This window comes from Olea europaea, chromosome 22 (assembly GCF_002742605.1).
Source record: "Olea europaea var. sylvestris chromosome 22, O_europaea_v1, whole genome shotgun sequence".
In the NCBI taxonomy this organism is placed as follows: domain Eukaryota; kingdom Viridiplantae; phylum Streptophyta; class Magnoliopsida; order Lamiales; family Oleaceae; genus Olea; species Olea europaea.
The window spans coordinates 14,877,720-14,901,610 of record NC_036258.1 but is presented as its reverse complement, the minus strand read 5'-3'; the positions used below and the strand labels follow the sequence as shown (position 1 = coordinate 14,901,610).

The 23,891-nt window shown below is 31.5% G+C and overlaps 1 protein-coding gene across 1 annotated transcript; it reads right to left on the bottom strand.

Moving 5' to 3' along the window:
* Window positions 1-8,997: 8,997 nt before the first annotated feature.
* Window positions 8,998-16,914, bottom strand: LOC111371806 (probable WRKY transcription factor 60). Its single transcript, XM_022993977.1, has 5 exons — window positions 16,790-16,914; window positions 16,621-16,677; window positions 16,002-16,298; window positions 9,755-9,871; window positions 8,998-9,417 (listed from the first exon to the last, which is right to left on the bottom strand). Exons 1-5 carry the CDS (start codon window positions 16,856-16,858, stop codon window positions 9,163-9,165), a joined length of 795 nt encoding a protein of 264 aa, XP_022849745.1. The 5' UTR covers window positions 16,859-16,914; the 3' UTR covers window positions 8,998-9,162.
* Between the last annotated feature and the right edge of the window lie 6,977 nt (window positions 16,915-23,891).

Below are 23,891 nucleotides of genomic sequence, written 5' to 3'. Positions count from 1 at the left end.
ACAAGATACGGATATCATTAATACAGTTAGACCATCACGTGTGACATTTCTTACTTGTGAAGTAAGTAGCCGATCTCACGAGCTAAAGTGTGGTGACACTTAAATGAACACGTGGATGTTTTGTTATAAAACAAAACATTGGAGACCCGCTAAGAGATTCCACATGGATAATTATCTGAGTGTCAGTGGCTAATCTCTAACGTTCGGTAGTGGTATTGGTCCTTTGATTTGAGGTCGTCATGATACCTTATATGAGGACAGTCATACTTTGGCGGTGTTGGATGTTACTCTGAAAGGGGCCGCTAATACGACATCGTTTGGGTACGTCAAGAATCGTATGAAAGTTGTGATTGATCAATAAAGGATTCGTCACTCTTAGATAGTAGGAGATTATGATCTGCGTTTCATTCAATTAAGTCGATGATGAAATCCTTGGCCAAGGTGTACTCATAAGTCGAAAAGGAGTTTTCGATTTATATTGACTTAATAGTGGAGTGAAAGATATGATCAATGATCGAGATTGACACAATTCCATATCTCGTAATTGATCGGATCATATTGACGAAGGGATAATAGTTTCACGGTAAACGAACGAATTTGGTTTTGTCATACCACGTGACATTTTCTGTCACATGTATTGCCCTGACACATTGCTAGATGTCAATCAGGGACGGCGAGTGTGAATTGACGTTAAATTAAAAGGGTGTATTAATTTATCAATTTTTTATTAGATCAAAAAAGATTTCACGACGTTAGGTATCGTGGTTGGGAACTTAACGGGTCGCACACAAAAGAGAATTGGAAGATTGCAAATTGTCAATTGAACGCATTTTATGTTAGGATAAAGATATTTATACAAAATTTGGTTTACAAAAAGTTTTACTCCCTCTCACATGCATTCGGGCCCTGCATAAATAAAAAAATCCAACATATGGTCCCATTTTCTCATTGTGAGTGTAAATAAAAAAAATTTTAAACCAAATTTTGTACATCTAGCATTGTCCTGTATGTTATATCTTGTTTTCCTTAAAAATAAAGCGAACGAGTGTTCTTACTTTATTTAAAAGAAAATATATGTTGGAGAGAAATCATAATCAATAACAATTTATGTTAATTTTGAGAATAAAAAAAATGCGATGAAAAATGTTTTAAACCCGAATTAATTAATTGGATTAATTAATTCACGGATCGGGTTTAATTAATTGGATTAATTAAATATTGGACCGGACCGGGTCGGGTCCGTTTGGGTTTATATATATACACAGTTAGGGTTTGAGTTCCATAAAGTATTCATTATTCTTGCGAATAAAAAAAATGCGATGAAAAATGTTTGAAATATAAATGTAATAATATGTAATAGTTACGAACCTTCACACAATTAAAAATGTAATATAGTTATTAAAAACTGTAATTTGAATTTATTAACCTTAGAAAAAAAACCCAAAAGATATAAAAGAAATCATCCCACCCAACCCTAGCCACTACCCCCACGAACATCCCCACGAGTTTGCCATTTCCACCACCACCGGCCACCGTAATTAGTTGCAGTTTATTCTCTGTGTGGATTTCATTGGAGGCTGGACAATTGGACAGCTGTGGGAGGCAGATTCAAGCTGCTGGAAATAAATAACGCGAAGAAGTTTGCAAATTACAAGTAAAGGTATATTTCTTATCACAGTTTTTATCTAAATACAAAGTTGAATCCTGAATGGAAATTGAAATTTGTTAAATTCCACTGTGCATGTTTAAGTAAATTCCCAACAGTGGTATCAAAGCCAACTTTGTATTTTTTTAGAAATTGTTTAACGTGTTGATTAAATTAAATGTTATTTTAATCACGTTCATTCCTAAATCTAGCAAATATAGTTTTTTTTTTTTTTTGGGTCTTTTTGGATCTGTTCTTGAAAAACAAAAAAAATATATATTTTGGGGGTCGTGAGGCGGGCGGTACCGCCGCGCGGCACAGCAGGCGCTCCGGCGCTACAACCTGCAGCGCGAGGCGCTGTTGGTCATTTCTGACGGTGCGGCGCCACCCCAGAAAAGAGAAAAGAAATTTTTTTTTTTTTTTAGGTTTAGGGTTTTGGTGGAGACGAGGGCCTCTGTTGCAATTAATGTAATTATGGACCCCTGGTTGCAATTACAAAAAGGGGGTCAGTTTGCAAATTTTAAGTCAGGGACCTGTTCTGTAAATTTCGATTTTGGAAGGGTCTGCTGTTAATTTCAATTTGGGTAAATTTTGTAAAATTTCAAAAAGGGTTTTGATTTTGAATTTTGAATTATTTTAAAAATGAGTATTAAACCGGGTTTGACCCATACCCTATTTTTGACCCAGAATTAAAAATTTTATTTAAAAATTTGACGACTTTTATATTTTTTTTAAAATTAGATTTTGACTTAAATATTTAGTTTGACCCTTAATTGTATTTTTATTATATATGGGAATTTTGTCCTAAATTAATATATTAATTCAATTTTATTAGAGTTGGACTCTAATATTAAATTAATTAAATTTTGTTTTGAATTAGCACCACTTCCCTATGCAAATTAGTACTTAGAGTATGACTCTAATTTAATAATCAATTAAAATTCGATTTTGATTAAATTTCCTTACCCAATAGTTATGGATTTAGAGTTGGACTCTAATTCGATATTTAGTTAAAATTAGATTTTAATTAAATTGGCCCGTCAATTAAATTAATTAATTAATATGATTAATTAATTGTTTAATTATCTCGATCCCAAAATTTTGATTTAATTTTGACGACTATAATTGCTAGATTTATGAGACATTGCATATAATATTAGATATTATACATAGGAAACATTTATGTGATGAATGTTTGTGGATGATTATGGACTCGACCATATGGATGTGTTGAATGGTTGATTTACTTATTATTGTTGTTGTGGGCCTGCGAGCTCCTTATTAAATATTGGACCTACGAGTCCGTTGTTATTATTATTATTATGGGTCTGCGAGTCCGATTTCTTTTAAGCATTCGTGCCAACTAGTATAGGATACATGTTGCAAGTTCGACTAATTGGAGGGGCAAGAAGAGGTGGACACCATGGAGATGGTGTATTGGTATTGGTCCAATACTGTACCCCTTAGGAATTGACCAACTAGTTTTTCTCATGGCTCGGGAAAATTAGATAGAACAAGTCCATAATCATCCATACTATTATATATATAATTGCTTGATGAGACCATTGCACATTAAATCCCTCGTTAAAAATTATTAAGTTAGTATTATTTGCCTTCCATCATTATAGTGAAAAACGAGAATCCTAAATTGACCTTAGTTTGTTGAGTACACTCAAGGCTGGTCTATTAGGGATATGTTTGACATTATGAAATATTTGATATTTCTGAATGATGGGTTTAACTTAACTAAAATTTATCTTTTATTGAGTACATTCAAGGAGATAAGTTTTAGAGGCATGTTAATCTAACACATAAGATGTGTGAAGACAAAGGAGTTGTCGGCTTAATGATCTGGGAGTTGTATGGAGATACAATTGATAATAAAATCTACCCAAATATTTTATTAGGATTTGTTGAGTACACTCAAGTTCTCGATACAACGAATGGGATCCCAGCCCACTGTGAATCAAGTGTGGATTCAAATAATTTATGTATGAGGGTCATGAATTTATTTTGGACAGTGGGAGCACGTTTAATTAAAGTCCATATTGAATTTATGCACATACATTATAATACATATTAATTCTGTTTTTTTTCGTCATTTACAGTTTTTGAATCATGAGTAATCATATGAATTTGAGAGGCATACTGGATGCCAACAAACTGACCGGACCAAATTTTCTCGATTGGCACCGCAATTTGAGAATCGTTCTCAAACATGAGAAAATTGGATATGTCCTTGAGCAGTCCTTTCCAGTGGTGCCTACTGAAAATTTCACTCAGGAAGAGGTGGTTGCTTACAATAAATACAGTGATGACGATAACACTGCAGTATGTGTGATGCTTGCAGCTATGTCTCCTGAGTTGCAGAAGCAACATGAGGGTATGGATGCTTACACTATGATTTTTCATCTCAAGGAGTTGTATGATGAACAATCTCGTGTGGAGAGGTATGAGACCTCTAAACAGCTATACCAGTGCAAAATGGCAGAAGGATCATCAGTCAGTGCTCACGTGCTGAAGATGATTGGTTTTATTGAAAAACTCAGTTCACTGGGTTTTATCATGGATCATGAACTAAGTATTGACTTGGTTCTACAATCTCTGCCAGATAGTTATTCACAGTTCATTATGAATTTTAACATGAATAAGATCGAATGCACACTCCCTGAGTTGCTTAATATGCTTAAAACTGTGGAGCCCAATGTCAAGGCTAGCACTGGGCATGTCCTAACTATTCATTCCTCCAAGGGAACTAAGAGGAAAATTAAAAGAAGTTTTAAGAAAACATCCAAAAAGGCTAAGGCAATAATAAAGCAGTCAAAGCAGGCAAGGACAATATCAAATCTGATGACCCATGTTATCACTGTGGAGTGAAAGGTCATTGGAAGAGGAACTGCAAGGTTTACTTCGCAAGCTTGAAGGGAAAGAAGTCTTCTGAAGTTTCTACTTCAGGTACTTTTGTTATCGAGGTTAATATGTCTATTTCATTAGCTTCTTGGGTATTAAATACCGGATGTGGATCTCATATTTGTATAAATATGCAGGGACTAAAGAGAAGTAGAGCACTGCAGAAAAGAGAAGTTGACCTGCGCGTGGGAAATGGAGCAAGAGTTGTTGCATTAGCTGTAGGGACATATTTTTTACCACTGCCTTCAGGCTTAGTATTAGAACTAGATAATTTGCTATTTTGTTCCCGCCATTACTAAAAACATTATTTCTATTTCGTGTTTAGACATGAGTGGTTTTTCAATTAATGTTAAGAACAATCGTTGTTCGTTTTATAAAGATGAGATCTTTTATGGTTGTGGTGTGTTGCAGAATGGAATTTATATTCTTGATACTGAGTCGTCTATTATGAATATAGAAAATAAAAGGCATAAAAAAGATAATCTAAATAATACATACCTTTGGCATTGCAGATAAGGTCATATTAACGACAAACGCATTTCCAAGTTACACAAAGATGGATACTTAGAGTCAACTGATTTTGAATCATTTGACAGATGCGAGTCGTGCCTGTTAGGCAAAATGATCAAGTTCCCTTTTACTGGAAAAGGAGAAGGAACCACAGAACTGCTGGGACTAATACATACTGATGTATGTAGACCCATGTCAATAACTACTAGAGATGGTTTCTCTTACTTCATCACATTCACTGATGATCATTCTAGATATGGTTTTGTGTATCTGATGAAATTCAAACATGAAGCACTTGAAAAGTTCAAGGAATTCAAACTTAAAGTAGAGAAACAAACTAGTAAAAATATACTCACGCTAAGATCAGATCGAGGTGGAGAATATTTAAAGGGAGAATTTTTAGATTATCTTAAAGAGAACGGGATTCTCTCGCAGTGGACTCCGCCATATAAACCTCAACATAATGGTGTATCTGAACGGAGGAATCGCATTTTGTTAGATATGGTGCGATCTATGATGAGCCATGCAAACATCCCAAAATCATTTTGGGGTCATGCACTAATTGCTGCGTGCTACACACTTAATTGTATTCCATCTAAATCAGTCGACAAAACTCCATACGAGCTATGGAGAGGAAAAAGACCAAACTTATCTCATATGAAAGTTTGGGGCTGTGACGCTTATGTAAAGCGAAATGAACTAGATAAGCTTGAAGCTAAATCTGACAAATGTGTATTTGTGGGATATTCAAAGGAGACAATTGGATATCAATTCTATAATCCCGTTGAGAAGAAAGTGTTCATCTCAAGGCATGCCATATTACTAGAGAAAGAGTTTATTCTAGGAGAGGGTAGTGGGAGCAAACTAGAACTTGAAGAAGTTCAAGAATCCATAGACACTGTTGACCAATTAGATGAACTTGAGTCTAATCCTACACCTGTTGGTGGACGGACTCTTGATCAGGATGTAGAGAACCCTGAGGACACTCCAGCTCAGCGTAAATCAAACAGGATCATTCGACCTCCCAGAAGGTACGAATTCACGATTACTAATCAAGTATTATTAATCGAGGATGATGAACCTACAAATTACGCAGAAGCAAAGTTAAGTGTTGATTCGAAGAGATGGCAAGATGCCATGGAATTCGAAATGGACTCAATGTATGAGAACAAGGTTTGGATCTTGATCGACCTTCCAGGTGGGATAAAACCGATAGGTTGTAAATGGGTTCATAAGAAAAAGGTCGATGTGGATGGAAACGTCCACACATACAAAGCAGGCTAGTAGCGAAAGGTTACACACAAAGACAAGATATTGACTTTGATGAAACTTTTTCGCCTGTAGCCATGTTGAAGTCCATTCGAATTTTGCTTACAATAGCTGCATACCATGATTATGAGATGGCAAATGAATGTCAAAACTGCTTTCCTTAATGGAAACCTGCAAGAGGAGGTGTACATGACACAGCCTGAAGGTTTTGAATCCAGAGGAGCCAACAAAGTATGCAAGCTAAATCAATCCATTTATGGATTAAAGCAAGCTTCTAGGAGCTGGAATCTTCGTTTTGATGAAATAATCAAAAGGTTTGATTTTATCAAAAATGAAAATGAACCGTGTGTTTATAAGAAAACAAGTGGGAGCGCAGTCGTATTCCTGATATTATATGTCGATGACATATTATTAATGGGAAACGACATCCCAATGCTTCAATCGGTAAAATTATGGTTGTCAAAGAATTTCTCCATGAAAGATATGGGAGAAGCAGCGTATATCTTGGGAATCAAGATCTATAGAGATAGATCTAAAAGATTACTAGACTTATCCCAATCTTCGTACATAGATAAAATTTTGAGAAGATTTAATATGGAAAAGTCTAAAAGAGGATTATGCCCCATGTCACATGGGATTTACCTCTCAAGAGATATGTGTCCTAAAACACAAGATGAAAGGAGTTGCATGGACAAGATTCCTTATGCTTAGGCGATAGGATCTATCATGTATGCGATGCTATATACGAGACCAGATGTTTCATATGCTCTAAGTGTTACGAGCAGGTTTCAAGCAAACCCTGGTGAGAAACACTGGATAGCGGTTAAGAAAATTCTTAAGTACTGAAGAAGGACTAAAGATGTGTTCTTGATCTATGGAGGAAATGATATTAAATAATAGAATCCGAAAATCCAATTTTTAGGTAATCTGTTAATCACAAGGAGTTGTAATTGTGAGATACAAATTACATATAATTGGATCTTGAATAAATCATGGTCGTAAGTAGTAACGAGATACGGATATCGTTAATACAGTTAGACCATCACGTGTGGCATTTCTTACTTGTGAAGTAAGTAGCTGATCTCACGAGTTAAAGTGTGGTGACACTTAAATGAACACGTGAATGTTTTGTTATAGAACAAAATATTGGAGACCCGCTAAGAGATTCCACATGGATAACTATCTGAGTGTCAGTGGCTAATCTCTAACGTTCGGTAGTGGAATTGGTCCTTTGACTTGAGGTCGTTATGATACCTTATATGAGGACAGTCATACTTTGGCGGTGTTGGATGTTGCTCTGAAAGGGGCCGCTAATACGACATCGTTTGGGTACGTCAAGAATCGTATGAAGGTTGTGATTGATCAATAAATGATTCGTCACTCTTAGATAGTAGGAGATTATGATCTGCGTTTCATTCAATTAAGTCGATGATGAAATCCTTGGCCAAGGTGTACTCATAAGTCGAAAAGGAGATTTTGATTTATATTGACTTAATAGTGGAGTGAAAGATATGATCAATGATCGAGATTGACACAATTCCATATCTCGTAATTGATCGGATCATATTGACGAAGGGATAATAGTTTCACGGTAAACGAACGAATTTGGTTTTGTCATACCACGTGACACTTCTCGTCACATGTATTGCCCTGACACATTGCTAGATGTCAATCAGGGATGGCGAGTGTGAATTGACGATAAATTAAAAGGGTGTATTAATTTATCAATTTTTGATTAGATCAAAAAAATATTTCACGACGTTAGGTATCGTGGTCGGGAACCTAATGGGTCGCACACAAAAGAGAATTAGAAGATTGCAAATTGTCAATTGGTTAATTTAACAATTGTTGGATAAATTAATTAATTGAATTTGTTATTTATAATCCCGAATTAATTAATTGGATTAATTAAATATTGGACCGGACCGGGTCGGGTCCGTTTGGGTTTATATATATACACAGCTAGGGTTTGAGGTCCATAAGGTATTCATTATTCTTGCTGGCACAAGAGAGAAACCCTAGCAGTTGCAGTCTATTCTCTGTGTGGATTTCATTGGAGGTTGGACAATTGGACAGCTGTGGGAGGCAGATTCAAGCTGTTGGAAAGGAATAACGTGAAGGACTTTGCAAATTACAAGTAAAGGTATGTTTCTTATCACAGTTTTTATCTAAATACAAAGTTGAATCCTGAATGGGAATTGAAATTTGTTAAATTCCGCTGTGCATGTTTAAGTAAATTCCCAACATTCACAACCACCAAAAAATCAACACTTGCACATGGATAACCACAAACAAAATCGCCAAATAACTTCAAAATATTAAAATAATTTCAACTATAAGATGTACTTTGAATTAAGTTTCAATAGACTCTTCAATTTAACTTTTAAAATAAAGAGTAAATTTGGATATCTGCATTTCAAAAGTCATACTCACTTTCCGTTTGTATTTTATAATAGTATCTACAAAATACTATTTGAATTTAAATAACATCTTCATTACAAGAAAAATTGACATTTTATGATGATGTATTTAGCAAAAAGAACCTTACTACATATACACTATGGTATATACTTTAGTTTACACTTTATCACGTAACATTATCCTATTGAACAGTTTAAATTTCAGCCAGTTTTTTCTTCTAATTGATACACGATAACAATGCAAGTATCAACTAAAGTGTTAAAAATTAATGTACAAATAGCAAAATTCTTAGTACAAACATCGTGTCCATTGTAAATAACCAAAATTACAAATTCAACAATTTTTGGCTACACTTCAAATTCCAAAATGAACCCAGATGACAATAAAGACTGAAATCCTTTCTTGCATCAATTTTTTTCCATTTCATGATCTAAAATCCTCCCTGTAATAGCTGCTGCTAGTGCTGCTATGAAACTGGGATTTCTCGTTAAAGTTGAAGCCATTTGTTCAACCATTGATATAGAGATAGAGCTGGAGGATGAAATTTCAGTTACACCCTTTGATAATTCTATTGAAATTTCATCTTCAGAAGGACTCTTGTGGTTGTGTTTGCCTTCGTAAGTGGCTAGTAAAAGTGATGGATCATCCACACTTTTTTGCACCTACAAGCATAAATCAAATATTTCCTCAAATAACTCGGTATTCACGTGGAAGGGTACAATTGAAAAAAAATAAGTTTGCTGTATATAACAGGTTAATCATTTAGATAAAGTTGTTCAAGTCTCGCTTACATTTTGAAAATGTGTGCATGTGTTAAGCATAGGATGAAAAAATAACTCTGGCTGTACTAGAAAGGCGTATTGACATAAGTAAATAAGTTGTCAAAAATTATCGTGTGTGTGTTAAACTACATATCAAAATTTTTAAGTGTCCAATCCAATCTAATAGTGCATGCGAACTATACACAATAGAATTCAAATTCCATGAAATGAACTCTACCTTCTTCTTGACCGGGCAAGCTGGGGCAAAGGAGCACTTATAGTAGGCTCTAGGAGATGGATTGTCTCTAGTCACCTTTTGTCCATATTTTCTCCATTGATATCCATCCTTTACTACCTGTAGGCAAAACCACGTTAGACCTTTATGGCTTGTTTGGTAAGACATACTTCACAAATTTTTCATTAGATCATCTAATTTTGTCTCCAAGAATTAACTTTCACCTTTCGGATGATGTGATTCTGTAGAAATTTTATAGAATTTTAAATCTTAATAAACATGAAAAACCTAATTACTTTATTACCAAGATCCTTCATGTCAAATCACCAAGAAAATTAATTAATGCGGAACATACCTTAATTGATTAGGAATGTTTCTTTAATACTGGATCTTGAATCTTGAATTATAATATTTGAATCTTGTCTTTTGGATCTTTAATCTTGATTGTAGATTGCCTATTCTTGATTGTGGGCTTTAGATCTTCCTCTTCAATATGCTTTCTCTTGTATTCTTATGTTGATGAGATGATACAGAGAATGAAAAATTACATATGAATTGGAGACCATAACCGCATATATAGTTTTCATATGTATTTTGTCCATCATGAAATACAATTTTAAAGGAATCTGGTATCTACACATATAATTTGATCCACACTTTATTTAGATGCTCTAAGCCCAATTACTTTATTTAATTCTTTTTTAGTTCACTTTAATTTTGGACTTAGGTTTAAAATAGTCTTTATACAAAATTAATTAAATATGTTAGCCCAGGTGGCAAATTAATATTTTTCAACCATCTCCTACTTAGGCCGCATATGTTACCTTATAAATGTGTATAACCTTAAGAGCTTAATACTTATGCTATCATAACCAAAAGGCATCTCTGAATAATCTCATCCATTAATTATGCTAATATAGGATCAAAACGGTCTTCGTTACAATTACGATAATTAAATCCTCAATGGTCACATATCAACACAATCAAATGACATTGATCAAGTATGGTATGTATCATGAAAATTACATGTAATGTGATCTGAACATGCCTATTTCCAATTGAACCTACCTTATGGGATCAAATCAGAACTTTAATTAGATTGAAACTGAATTGAATACTTTATTTTTTAGATAAACCAAATATTTTTGGATAGAATTATGTGTTCAAAACAGAAAACATCAGAATACAAATTCCCACTAAACTGACATATAATAAAAAATGTAATACCCATGTGAGCAGTATGCTCATGAAAAACCTTGGATGATAGCCCCTCAGTAAGCGGATCCACAATTATAGAGTTTGTCCTAATTATTCTATATAAACCTGAGCACTATGAATTATTTTCTTAACAATTAGGAACTTAATGTCCATAAATTTTAAAATCATCAAATTCTTGTTGGAATGCAAGACTATTATTGTCACAGAAGAACTAAAGTGGTCTTTAAAATCCATCCAAAATATGTAGCCTGGTGACAAAATTTTGCAATCATATTCCATGATCAAAACCAAAATATCCAATAAACTCCAATTGGCCTAATTTTTTTGAATATGATCACATGATCCTTAGTTCTCCATAAACACCAAATAACCTAATTGGCTGCTTTTCAAATTCATCCCAGAGATATTTAAATATCTACCTAGCATTCAACCAATGAATGTCATATCCAGACGTATGCATACATTAAATTCCCAACTGCTAAAGTACAGGGAACTTTCTGTGCTTTCATTTCTTTAAGTTTATTTTTGGGATATTAATTGAGACTAAACTTGTCTCCCTTAATAATAGGAGCATCACCTAATTTACACATATGCATCCCAAATCATTTAAACACTTTACGATATAACTCTTTTGTGATAATCCAAATATAACCCGAGAACGATCCCAACGTATTTGTATTCTTGACACAAAAGAAGCATTACTAAGATCTTTCATCTCAAAAATTCATAAAAGAAATCTCTTGGTTTCATTCAATAATTATTTATCATTGCAAGCAAATAGTATGTCATTGACATCCAATACTAGAAAATATGCTTACTCTCACTGAACTTGTGATATACACAATCATCAACTGAATTCATCTCAAAACCAAATGAGATAATCATTTGATGAAATTTGTGATACCATTGATGGGAGACTTGCTTAAGCCCATAGATGGATTTCTTTAATCTGTAAATCATCATATGTGGCTTAAGATCAAATGTCATAATTGTCCTAAAAGAGTCTTTCATAGAAATTGGAGAAAGTCTTTTTAAAGTCAATGCCTTCCTTTTGAGTGAAGCCATTTGCCACAAGACAAATTTTATATCTCTCCACATCACCCTTTGAATCCCTCTTGATTTAAAAAATCCATTTACGACTAATGTGTTTCATACCTTCAGGCAATGGAATGAGTTTCCAAACGTAACTGTTACTCATGAACATTATCTATTTATTCATGGCATCGATCCATTCTTAAAAATTATTATTTTACATTGCATGATGAGAGTTAATTGATCAGATCATCTTCCACCAATACAGTACCATCCTTATTTTCTTGGAAAAAGACTATAAAATTATTCGAATTGCCTTTTTTCTTTAGTGGATTTCCTTAATGTTATTTGCTCTTGAGGTTGTTGAATTTGTTCTTCTACAACAATCTTTTGATTGTGTATGAGAGATTTGATAATATTTTCTTGATCCAAAATTGCTTGTTGAATAAGATCTGGAGCAAGAATTTGTTCCTGATCCAAATCATAGTCAATTGCAATAGAAGGAATAGTTATATGTTCCTCCTCAAAGATAAAATTTCTAACCTTATCCCCTCGGCAAACTTTACATCCTTTTACTTCCTCGAAGAACTGGGCATTTTTCTTTTCAGAAATTGATTTTGTAGTGGGATCATAAATTTTATAAACCCTTGACCTCTTTGAGCCTCCAATGAAATAACAACTGACAGTTCTAAAATTCAGTTTCTTTTTATTAGGCCCATAAGGCCTTGCCTCAACTGGATAACCCCAAATGTCCAAATGTTTCAAATAAGACTTCTTGCCTATCCAAAGTTCATAAGGAGTTTTGCCAGTTGTTTTACTTAAAACTTTATTGAGAATATAAGTTGCAGTTTTTAAAGCTTCTCCCCAAAAAGATTCTGTTAAAGTGGAATGACTAATCATACTCTTTATCACGCTCTTAAGTTTTCTATTTTGTCTTTTAGTAACACTGTTCATTCTAGGAGAACCCGACATGATGTACTGTGGACGATTCCACATTCCTTTAGGAATTTAGCAAAAGGCCTAGATGTTGGTATCCTAATCCGTCATATCTGTCATAATATTACCACCACAGTCAAATCTAATGTGTTTTATTCTTTTCCTGAGTTAATTTTCAACATCAGCCTTATATGCCTTGAGCATGTCCAATATTTGGGATTCCTCATAGGTGAGATATATGTAGCCATTGTGAAAAAATTCGTTTATGAACATAATAAATTACCATTGACCATTCCAAGAAGTCAAAAAAATGACCCAAGATATCTGTATAAATTAGTTCTAAGACATCCGAAGATTTATTGGTTCCTAATTTTCTTATATTTGTTTGTTTCCTCTTAATGTGATTAACATAAACACTTGAGTCTGTAAATTAAGGGCTATCACAAGATTTTTCATTCCCTTTTGAGAGATATGACCTAATCGTTTATGTCATAACGAAATGAAATTCTCATTGGTTAATTTATGTTTAATACTGCATGATTTTAGATGTAAGGTTTCTTTATAAGAGGCAATCGTATTAAACATATATAGGTTATCATAACTGGATAATGGATTGATACCTATAATAATTGAATTAAGAAAAAAACTAAACTTACTATTTCCAATTGAACAAAAGTAACCGAATTTGTTCAATGTAAAAACAGAAACCAAATTTCATCTAAAAAACGACACTTCAAATGTCTCTTTCAAATTCAAATAATAACCAGTCTATAATAATAACCTAAAAATTTTTATAGCCTCAACTTAACTAATTTGCCATCATCCCACACAGATGAATCTTTCAGCATCAATTGGCTTTAGGTTGTTTAGACAACCTTGTATAGACATGCTTATTTGAACAGTGACGCCGAAATTTATCCACAAAGTGTGTCTGGGTATTGAAACTAAATTAACCTCAGATCATACCAAAATGAGAAGTATACTTGACTTTATACGCTAAGTGTGATATTTAGTGCAATTTCTCTTCACGTGTCCCAGAATTTTACGAAAGTAACTACTAGAATTGCTTCTTTTGAATCGAATCTAATGCAACTTCTTATTCTTTAACTTATCCTTGGAAATACTTGTCAAGTGAACACTTTCAGTTCTCTCTTGCTTTAGATTTTCTTCTTCTTGCACACAATATTAAATGAGCTCATTAAGAGTCAACTTCCCCTTTTGGCAGCTATAACAGACTTTAAATTAATTGAATTGTGCAGGAAGAGAAATCAACATCATATGCACAAGCAAATCATAAGACAGCTCAAACTTTAATGTTGTTGATTTTGAAACAAGATGAGGCACATCCCTAATGTACTCCATATTTTCTTTATTCTTATTCTTTAGTGAAATCAAGTTTACTAGAAGCATACTAGTTTCAACCTTATTGTCCTTTCACAAAGTGCTTTGGAATATTTATTTAAGAAAATTCTTGGCATTTACCTTATTGGATATAGTGCCCATGAATGTTGCTGGAATTTTATGCTTCATGATCAAAAGACTTATGTAGTTTGAACGATTTATTAACGAAACTGTTAATGGATAGTTTAGTCCTTAACGAAGGTTTAAATCCTTGCCATTAAGAACGATATAAACTTTCTCTTTCCAGCCCTTAAAGTTTAGTTCAATAATTGATATTGACAGATATTTTAGAAGTAGATGAATTAATTGAATAGAGAACCTAAAACTAAATAACATGTTCAGATGAAAATTCGTATTGGACAATCAATATTCAAATAGCGGTGGGCCCCATCACAAGAGACCGAGCATAGCATTGATATTCAGTCTTTGGATAGAAGTATCAACTTGTAAGTGATACTCTTGGTTTAAGTAAACACAACTTTCCTAATATTTCAAATAAATTAATTTAGGTAAGAGAAGTTACTTTGGTAACATGTTGCTTTAACTAATCTATTTTAGAAAATTGATAATCCGAAAGAAATTTTAAATACTAAGATTTGAAATTGATTGCCCCTTTATATTTATATTTTTTATTATTTTTTCTCTTTTGTGGCCAAAAGAACAAAAAAATTATTCGAAAAAATTAGCGCTTCTGGGTACCACAACATTGCCTGGGCGTGCCACGCCAGTGCTGCGATGCTTGGCCTCAAGGCAGCCGCTGGGCATCATAGCGCCTGGACAGCGCCGCGACTATTGTTTTGAACTAGAAAATCCCAAAAATTTGAATTTTGGATTTTATGGTTAAAATTTATATCCTAAATTAGAAAATTCAAATTATAATTTTTAACCCTGAAATTTTATCTTGAAAATTTCTGAATTCCGAAATTTATGGCTAACATTCATATTCCAAATTAAAAGATTCCAAAACTCAATATATGAATTTCAACTGCAAAATTCTTCCTGTAATCCCAATGGTGTAACATGGAGTCAACTCGGATACCAATTATTGAAATTTTATAGAATTTTAAATCTTAATAAACATGAAAACCTAATTACTTTATTGTTAAGATCATCATGTCAAATCACGAAGGAAATTAATTAGTGCGGAACATACGTTGATTCATTGGGAATGTTTTTTTAATGCTAGATCTTGATTCGTGATCTTGAATCTTGAATTATAATATTTGAATATTGTTTTCCAAATCTTTAATTTTCATTCGTGATTGTAGATTGCTTATTTTTGATTGTGGATTTTGGATTTTCCTCTTCAATATGCTTTCTCTTGTATTTTTGTATTGATGGAATAACACAAAAAATGAGAAGTTACATATGAATTTGGGACCATAACGTTGTATATAGTTCCCTTAGATATTTTGCCTATCATGAAATACAATTCTAAAAGAATTCGATCTCTACATATATAATCGGGTCCACAATTTATTTAGATGCCTTAAACCCAATTATTTATTCTTTATTAGATCACTTTAATTTTGAGCTTAACTTTTAAATATCATTAATACACAATTAATTACATATGTTAATCCACAAGGCATATCAGTAATTTCCCAACAGATTCAAGAAATTTTCATTAAATTATTTGATTTGAGATCAGTAATTAACTTACAAGGCTCATATCAGAAGGGTCAATGCGCACATAAACCTTTGAAACATTTGACACAATTTCTTTTGGAGTCCCAGTTGACCCGTCATCAAAGCAGCTACAAGTGATTCCATTTTTTCCAACAAAATTGTCACAATTTTCTGCATAGTGGGCCTTTCTCTTTCCTGTTTTCAAGGGTTCATCTCCTGAGCACTTTTGCATCAAATCATAGTAATTTCCTTGGATAATATTGAGCAATTCTATCAGCTTCTTATTCTCAAATTTCAATCTATTTAACTGCTGGATCAAAAAATGAACAGGCTGCATGCATAGAAGTTAAAAGTTTATGGTCAGAAGTTGGAGGAAATATTAAAAGTTAAAGAAAATGAGTAAATCAGAATCTTCTTATCGAAAACATTTCACAATGGTTGAAGTGTGGTCGAAACTAGTCATCAGGGTTTTATAAACTCAAATTAATTTAATGCAATTTCTTTCCCATAAATAGTTAAGTCTAGTTTGGTGCGTTCTTTTTGAACTAGATAAAGAAGACGACTGAAGAGAGGATTTAGATTATAGGAAATAAATTATATTTGAATTTATTTCAAGGGAATCGAAATACACATTGAACTTTGCTTGGACTCACCTCGTCTTTCATTGTTGACTTGCTTTCACCCACAGAATCCTTTTCAAACTCCACATGCTGGGCGACAAAAAAATTAAAAAAAATTATAAGAAATCAAATATAAGTAAAGTTATCAAAAGTTTAGATTTTCTCCGTTAATACTTTAACTAGACTTACGAGTCACACTTACTGGAGTTTTGCTCGAGTTTTGCTTGGGATTGATGTTAAGGTCAATATCAAGAGTTGTGTCCATTGACATGTTGAAGATAACCAATTTGCACTCTTCTTTGTCCGTCACTAGTAGGATTAGGTTGATCAAATGAATGAGTAAAAGTATGCATGATGACTTACATATTTATAGACTAAAAATCATCAAGTCCAGTCTTTGTCCCTATTTGATTTAGATAAAAATAAATAAAATAAAATTTTTAGTATATTTAAAAAGTTAATAAATTTCATGAGTCCCATAGAATATGTGATTAAAAATAAATTTTAAAAAATGGGATTATACAGGTACATAATAAAAAGTGCGAGGAAATTGAAGATTGCCAAGAAAAACATTAATTATATCATCATCAAATGTATCATGGTTAAGGTAACACAGAATTAGGTCAAGAAATTTTGCAACGGTAATTATATTCATGCAACAATTGTTTATATTTGCACCACATTTTAATTATAAGATAAGTTCTTCATATTTGCTTACTTTTGCTTTTATGTCCTCTCGCATTTCACTCTTAACCTTCAATTAATTGACATATTTTATATCTAATCACGATTTTCATCCAAATATTCTACTAACATGCATTGAAAAAATGGGCAAATATTTTATTTAACTTTTGTATTGATTATTTAAAAACATGGGAGATAAATATACTTTTTTGGCTCTCATAACAAACATTCTGGACAGACAAAAATGTCTCTGTGAAATTTAATAGAGGTTTTATGACAAAAAAATTCTTAAAAAAAAAAAAAGGGTTGAGAACTTAAGTGTAAACATAAGAAAAGTTTAGGATATTCATTGTAATTAAAATGTAGCGTAGTTGACATAAATTATGGTATGAATATGTTTATATATTCTGCAGATAATCCAAGACTCCAATTTTTTCAACATTGGCAACTTTAAGGGTCCTTATTTACTTCGTGATATTAAACATAGTGCTAATATATTTGGCAAGTGAAATTGGATTCTCAAGAATTCAAATTTAAAAATGATTTATTTCAATTTATTGCTCTCTGCAAATTTGCTTGTACTTCTCTATTGTGTTCACTTAGACCCGTTTGTCTCCCGTTATTTGAGATTTTAATTTTTGGAATAATATTTTTTTGAAAAATGTATGGTTGAGAAAGAAGGAAAGATTTTCTATTTATGTGTAATACGTTTTCGTTTTATGTATAATATTATTTTATTGAATGTATGATTGAAAAAAGAGAGAGAAAAATGTATTAAAATTTCAATGAGCCAAATAAAGATTTTTATTGAATGTATGGTGGAAAAGGAGAAAGAGAAAAAAAAATATATTAAAATTTTAATTAATCCATACAAAGACTTAATTAAGTCATTCATTATATTGAATGAAATCATTTCCCAAGCACTATTTCTTTCCCACAAATATTAGAGAAAACTTTGAGACTCTTTGGCGGCTTGGATTAATCTTCAATTTATATATTTTGTTAATTCTTGTGTGCTTTCTTGAATAGACATTAATTTGTCCAAATCTGCTCTTGTGGGGTTGTGCTTTATGCTTTTCATATGGCCACTGCGAAAGTTGGTGGAAGAGAATAGTCTCCAGAAAAATTATAAACAATCAGACTAAAAAATAGATTGATGTGACATCAAATTGTTAGATTTTTAATTTTTCAAACTCTTCGATTAGTTATCGACATGTGTACAACCTACTCTTAACCCTATTTTTCTGCCTATTTCTATAGCATTTCTCTAGCCTCCAATAGAAATAGGAAGTAATATCAAAAGAATAATGCTTGTGGTACATTGAGGTGTCCAAAATAGACACCCGACATTTCGATATTGGCCAAGACGTTGGTGGACCTCGACGTGACAGGCGCCTCGACCAATACCGAGGTGTCAGGTATCCATTTTGGACACCCCGTTGAATATCGCAATGTACCCATAGCATGATTGATATCAAAATATCAAAATAATAACAACTTAAAAAATGAATCATGAGTCAGACGTGAAGCACGGTCCAAATAATATTATAATCCATCATGGATTCATGGATTACCTTCAAAATGTTGGAAGTCAATCATTGACTAGAATAACGTTAATTTATATGTCAGCAACGTTATGTCATGCAATGACATAACAAAATACATCATTTGCATGACATAACAAAACACATCATTGCCACGTTGACTGCTATGTCATATCAAAATGACTATAGTCTTTATTTACTAAATTGATTCATGTGTATTAAAAACAGATTTTTTTGTAATTTTTAATAAAAATTAATGAAATGCGTGTTTAAAAAATTATGAGGTTGATAAGATATATGATTAATTAATTGTAGATTTTAATTTAACTTAAAATTTTAATTGGTACCAAATAGGGGCTAAATAAATATTTCTATTAAATAAATGGGATTGAACCAACTGAAAACTAAATAAATATAAATAAATAAATATATTATTCTCTTTTTGATTTGAATTTTTCTATGAAAACGTTCATAATAATTATCAATCAAGACTTCTCCTTTTTCTTTTTCTTTTTTTAATTTGTATATATAGGAATAAATACTAAATATGTATATAGAATAATAAATCTATATTAGAAAAGACAAAAATCCATGTACTACACAAATTAACCGTTGACCATTTTATCCAAAGTTACTCAAAAAGAAATAGAAAAAAAAAAGTGAGAGAATTACCAAACTTTTACATGCAGTCAACTTTGATAATTAATTTAATAAGAATAAAATAAAAATAGAAAAGAATCAAAAGTTTTTGAATTGTGTTGTTTCATAGGATACCTATATAACATTTGTTAATATGTATACGTCAAAATTCAACTTACAAAATAAATTAATTCCATTAATCCGTGTTAAGACAAATCATCTCATCTAAAAAAAATATATATATATATATATTATCTTAAAACAAAGAATAAATAGAATTATCAATGACTTATTCATCAAGTCAATGGAAGTATATTGGTTAGGTTTTTACATTTTCTATTCCCTCTCCCCACCCCCACGCCCCCACCCTACGCGTTTTGTGACAAACTTCACAAAAAGTCACCATTGAAAAAACAAAAACGTTGTCTACTTTTCCTCTCGAGAGTGATATATTGCGTAGCAATCATACGTATTGCCATTGACGTCATTATGAAAATATTACTCGCTTATTGAATTCTCAGACTTCACAAAATCTGAAAATCATTTGGAAACTCCATGGGAAATAGATGTAACTATGCACTTTTTCAAGCTCATGTCTTTAAGAATTTCTCAAGCTATTTGATTAAGGGATTCTACTAATTTTATTTTCCACTTGGATTAGTTTCTTAATTATGTTTGTATCTCTCGTTTTGCACTTAATATGAACATTTTATGGTATTTTGAGTTATCTGAAAAGAGTTAAATAGAAGAGATATGAAAGACATAATATATTAATGAATAGAATATTTTTTTCCTTGATTTATCAATTGATCGTTACACACGAGGACAAATTCTGTAACAAACGAATCTAACAAAAATGAGATACATGGAACAGAATTTATCATGTTTTCAAGATCAACATTTTAGCATTTGGTAAACAAAATTAATTTATTGTTGTGCTTGCATACAACAATAAAATGGATTTTAAAGATATCTTGTTGTAGTATTGTTGCCCTGTGTAATATTGTTATAAAAATTGATATAAGACTCTGGACTCACTATAATGTATTTATTTAAAAAAAAAAAAAAGATTTATTAAATCTCAAAATTTATAAAATTACAAAAAAAAATGCATATAGATTAAAAAAATTAAATATTGAGAAGATGGTTCTTTTTGGAAACTATGAAAGAAAATGAACTAATTTAATCAATTAGGTTGAAATTGGTATGCTAATTATAAATGATTAGATAAGCAAAAAATAAAAATAGATCTGAGAAGTTACCTGATGGTACACGTTCTTCTATAATCAATTTTTCTTATGTCAACCAGCTAAAAGGGTAGCGCCAAAACCAATACCAATGGAGCCTAATGCCTTTACCAACTTTATAAAATATAGGGCCCTTTTCATTTTGATGAAAATTAGTTTTGCTTTCAAGATAATATATTTATAGGTTTAGTTTAGTAAGATATATATTATATTAAGGGTATGTTTGATTAATTTATTTTCTATAGAAAATATCAATTTTTCACCCAAACTCTTATTTGGAGTGTTTGATTGCTATTTTTTTTCCATGGAAAAATATTTTCCAACTTTTGAAAATCTGCATAATTTTCCTTATTTTTAAGGAAAATATTTTTCTTAGGTGAAGGTGGTTTTTTTCCGTAAAAGAAGGAAAACATATTCTTTTTTAAGTAATATTTTTCATGTCAATCAAACACACTCTAAGATTTCTATTTATCTAGATTAGTTTTCCTAAAGTTTGTATTGGTCTAAAGATGAAGATTGGATTTCGTATTTTCCTTTAAACGATAGAATTAAGGTTGGATATTATTTATTATTTTTTGAATAAACTTATAGAGCTTGGAGACTTTATAATTCTTCCAATTTGAATCATCACTTTATGAAATCAACAATTTGTTGATCAATTGGGAAGGGTGGACAATCAATTAAAGCTGTGGGTGATGCAGCGAAAATAATTACAAAAGAGAGAAATTCAATCACACTATATTTACCTTTTAAGGAGTCCGTTTGATATTCAAAAACTGCTCAGCAGTCGTAAAAAACGAGACTTCATAAGTTCAAGAACTCAAACCTAAAGATAAGTATCCGAAGACGTGCAAACCAAACTAAATGTTCTAATAAAAATTTTAAAGGTAATACAAATATAGAAGGGTAAAATTGGAAATACAAATTTTTCTAAGTACATATGCATCAAAATGAGACTGTTTCTTCTGTACTTATTTAGCTTATATGCAAATCTATAACAATTATTTCGTTATATGAGTAATGACTACTTTGTCATATTTGTATGTCTATATATGAAATCAATTCATGTATATATTTGGAAGATTTTTCTACTTATACATTTTTTTAATTAATTTTTTATATAAATTCATATCATGTCAGTATGATAATTAAATATTTTTAAATGTTCTTATATAAACTTTAAATTAGTAATTTATCATGTTGTTGTCATAAAGTAGCATAACATTATAATTATTATTTCAGAAGGATATTAATCGTAAATCTATCTATTATAAATAGTGTGTTGTTACTTTTGAAATAGTTGATAAGTGTATTTGTTATACTTATTACAATCGTTAAACTAGAGTAATTATTATTATTTTAAATAAATTAAGGCTTAATTTTGTATTATTTCATTTTGTAGGTGCATCACGTTGAAAAACGATGGAAGTAGACAAAATGAGCGAAAAATTGGCCATGAAAGATTGAATCCAAAGTTTGGGGACTAAATTGCAAAGTGTTAATAGTTGATTCTGACTCAATAACGATGATTGGAGAAGGTGTGGACTCAATTAAATAGAACTGGAAGCTAAAGGACCCGGAAGACATAAAAAGAGTTAAATTAAATGAAGACTGAAATTGAGAGATCAAAGTACAACAATTGGAAAAATTCTATAGTGGCGTACGCATACGGGGTTAAAGTGGCACATGCAGGAGACCCTCTTTTGATCTTATTGAGAGCAAAACTATTAGGAAGAGCGCGTGTGCGGGGGTCAAATTTTGGGCCCCAACATCCCTTTTTACCTAAACTCTATGTAAACCAAATTTAACCTACTATTTAAACTACAAGAGGTAGCTAGAACGAGGGCAATCATTATTGTTACATATTTTTCACCACAAGAAGAAGGGTAGCACAGGATTTAAAGGCGATTAACACAAAAAATTAAAAATTCAATGTCCAGATTGAAGATTAACGAAGAAGAAATTGATTTTTCACTTTCTGATCATTATTTTCAATTTTGGGTGATGCTTTTCAAATCTTTTTGTGTAATTTATTATATAACATGCTATGCTAATTCTTTTTATGTATTGGATGAAGATGAAACCTTCTATTATTCAATTTTTAATTCAAGATAAGTACTTTAGTTAAATTCTTGTTGTTCTTGATTAATCTTGCATGTCTAATTTTTATTATTTGATTGCTTGATCATCAATTGAATAAATTGTTACTTGTTGTAGTGCTCAGAAGCTCACAATAAATCCAAAACACTGCTTGATTAACATGCATGCAATAAAATGTTAGGAATAATATTTATCACTAGTGCAATCTTCGAGATAGTTGTGAAATTGAATGCGTTCTATTCATTCGAATTCGGATTAAGAATAGATTCGGGTTGTAAATAGAATAGATTTAATTTTTATTAAAAAAAATTAATTATAATAGAATTATCGATTGTCAAGAATGTATGAATAAAACTAACTACGTAATTGAAAATTGGAATAGATAATAATAGGTAGATTCGTAATCTAATACGCTCATGCCATACATATACAAAACGCGAATTTTACAAGTTTTAGTAAATTAATTTAGAATAATCACAACCTCAAATCACTTTTGTTTGCTCACCTTCAATCTAATTGAAGATTAGTACACTCATTTGAATTTTATTCCTCGTAGGACTATATATGTAATTCATCATGTATTACTTGTCAAAGATTTCGTGTACTTGAGGGATTTCACCAAACAGTAGTACAACATTATAATTAATATTATTGAAAAAAATACTTGCGCCTAAAGAGCATAAATTATAATTTTCAATATTTCAAAAGAATATTAACATGTTGTTCTTGAAGAAGTAATAGTAAAATACGTGTTATCGAAGGATAACACATGTTTCAAAAAACATATTATTTTATATTAATGTTTATCCCTAAAAGAAAACTAAATTATGTAATATTGATATTGACTACTTGATTAACTTTTATGTGATGTTTAATCATATTTTTTGAAACTAATTGTATTTTCTTTATTGTATAGTTAATCAAATGGTAAATATCAAAATTTGAGTTTGCTACAGTTGATATATTTGGGAAAAATTATTTGTCATGGCTACTCGATGCTGACATTCATCCTATCTTAAAAGATCTTATAGAAATAATAGAAGAAGGAAACAAAGAATCCTTACCCCTTACAGGATCGTGCAAAAGCACT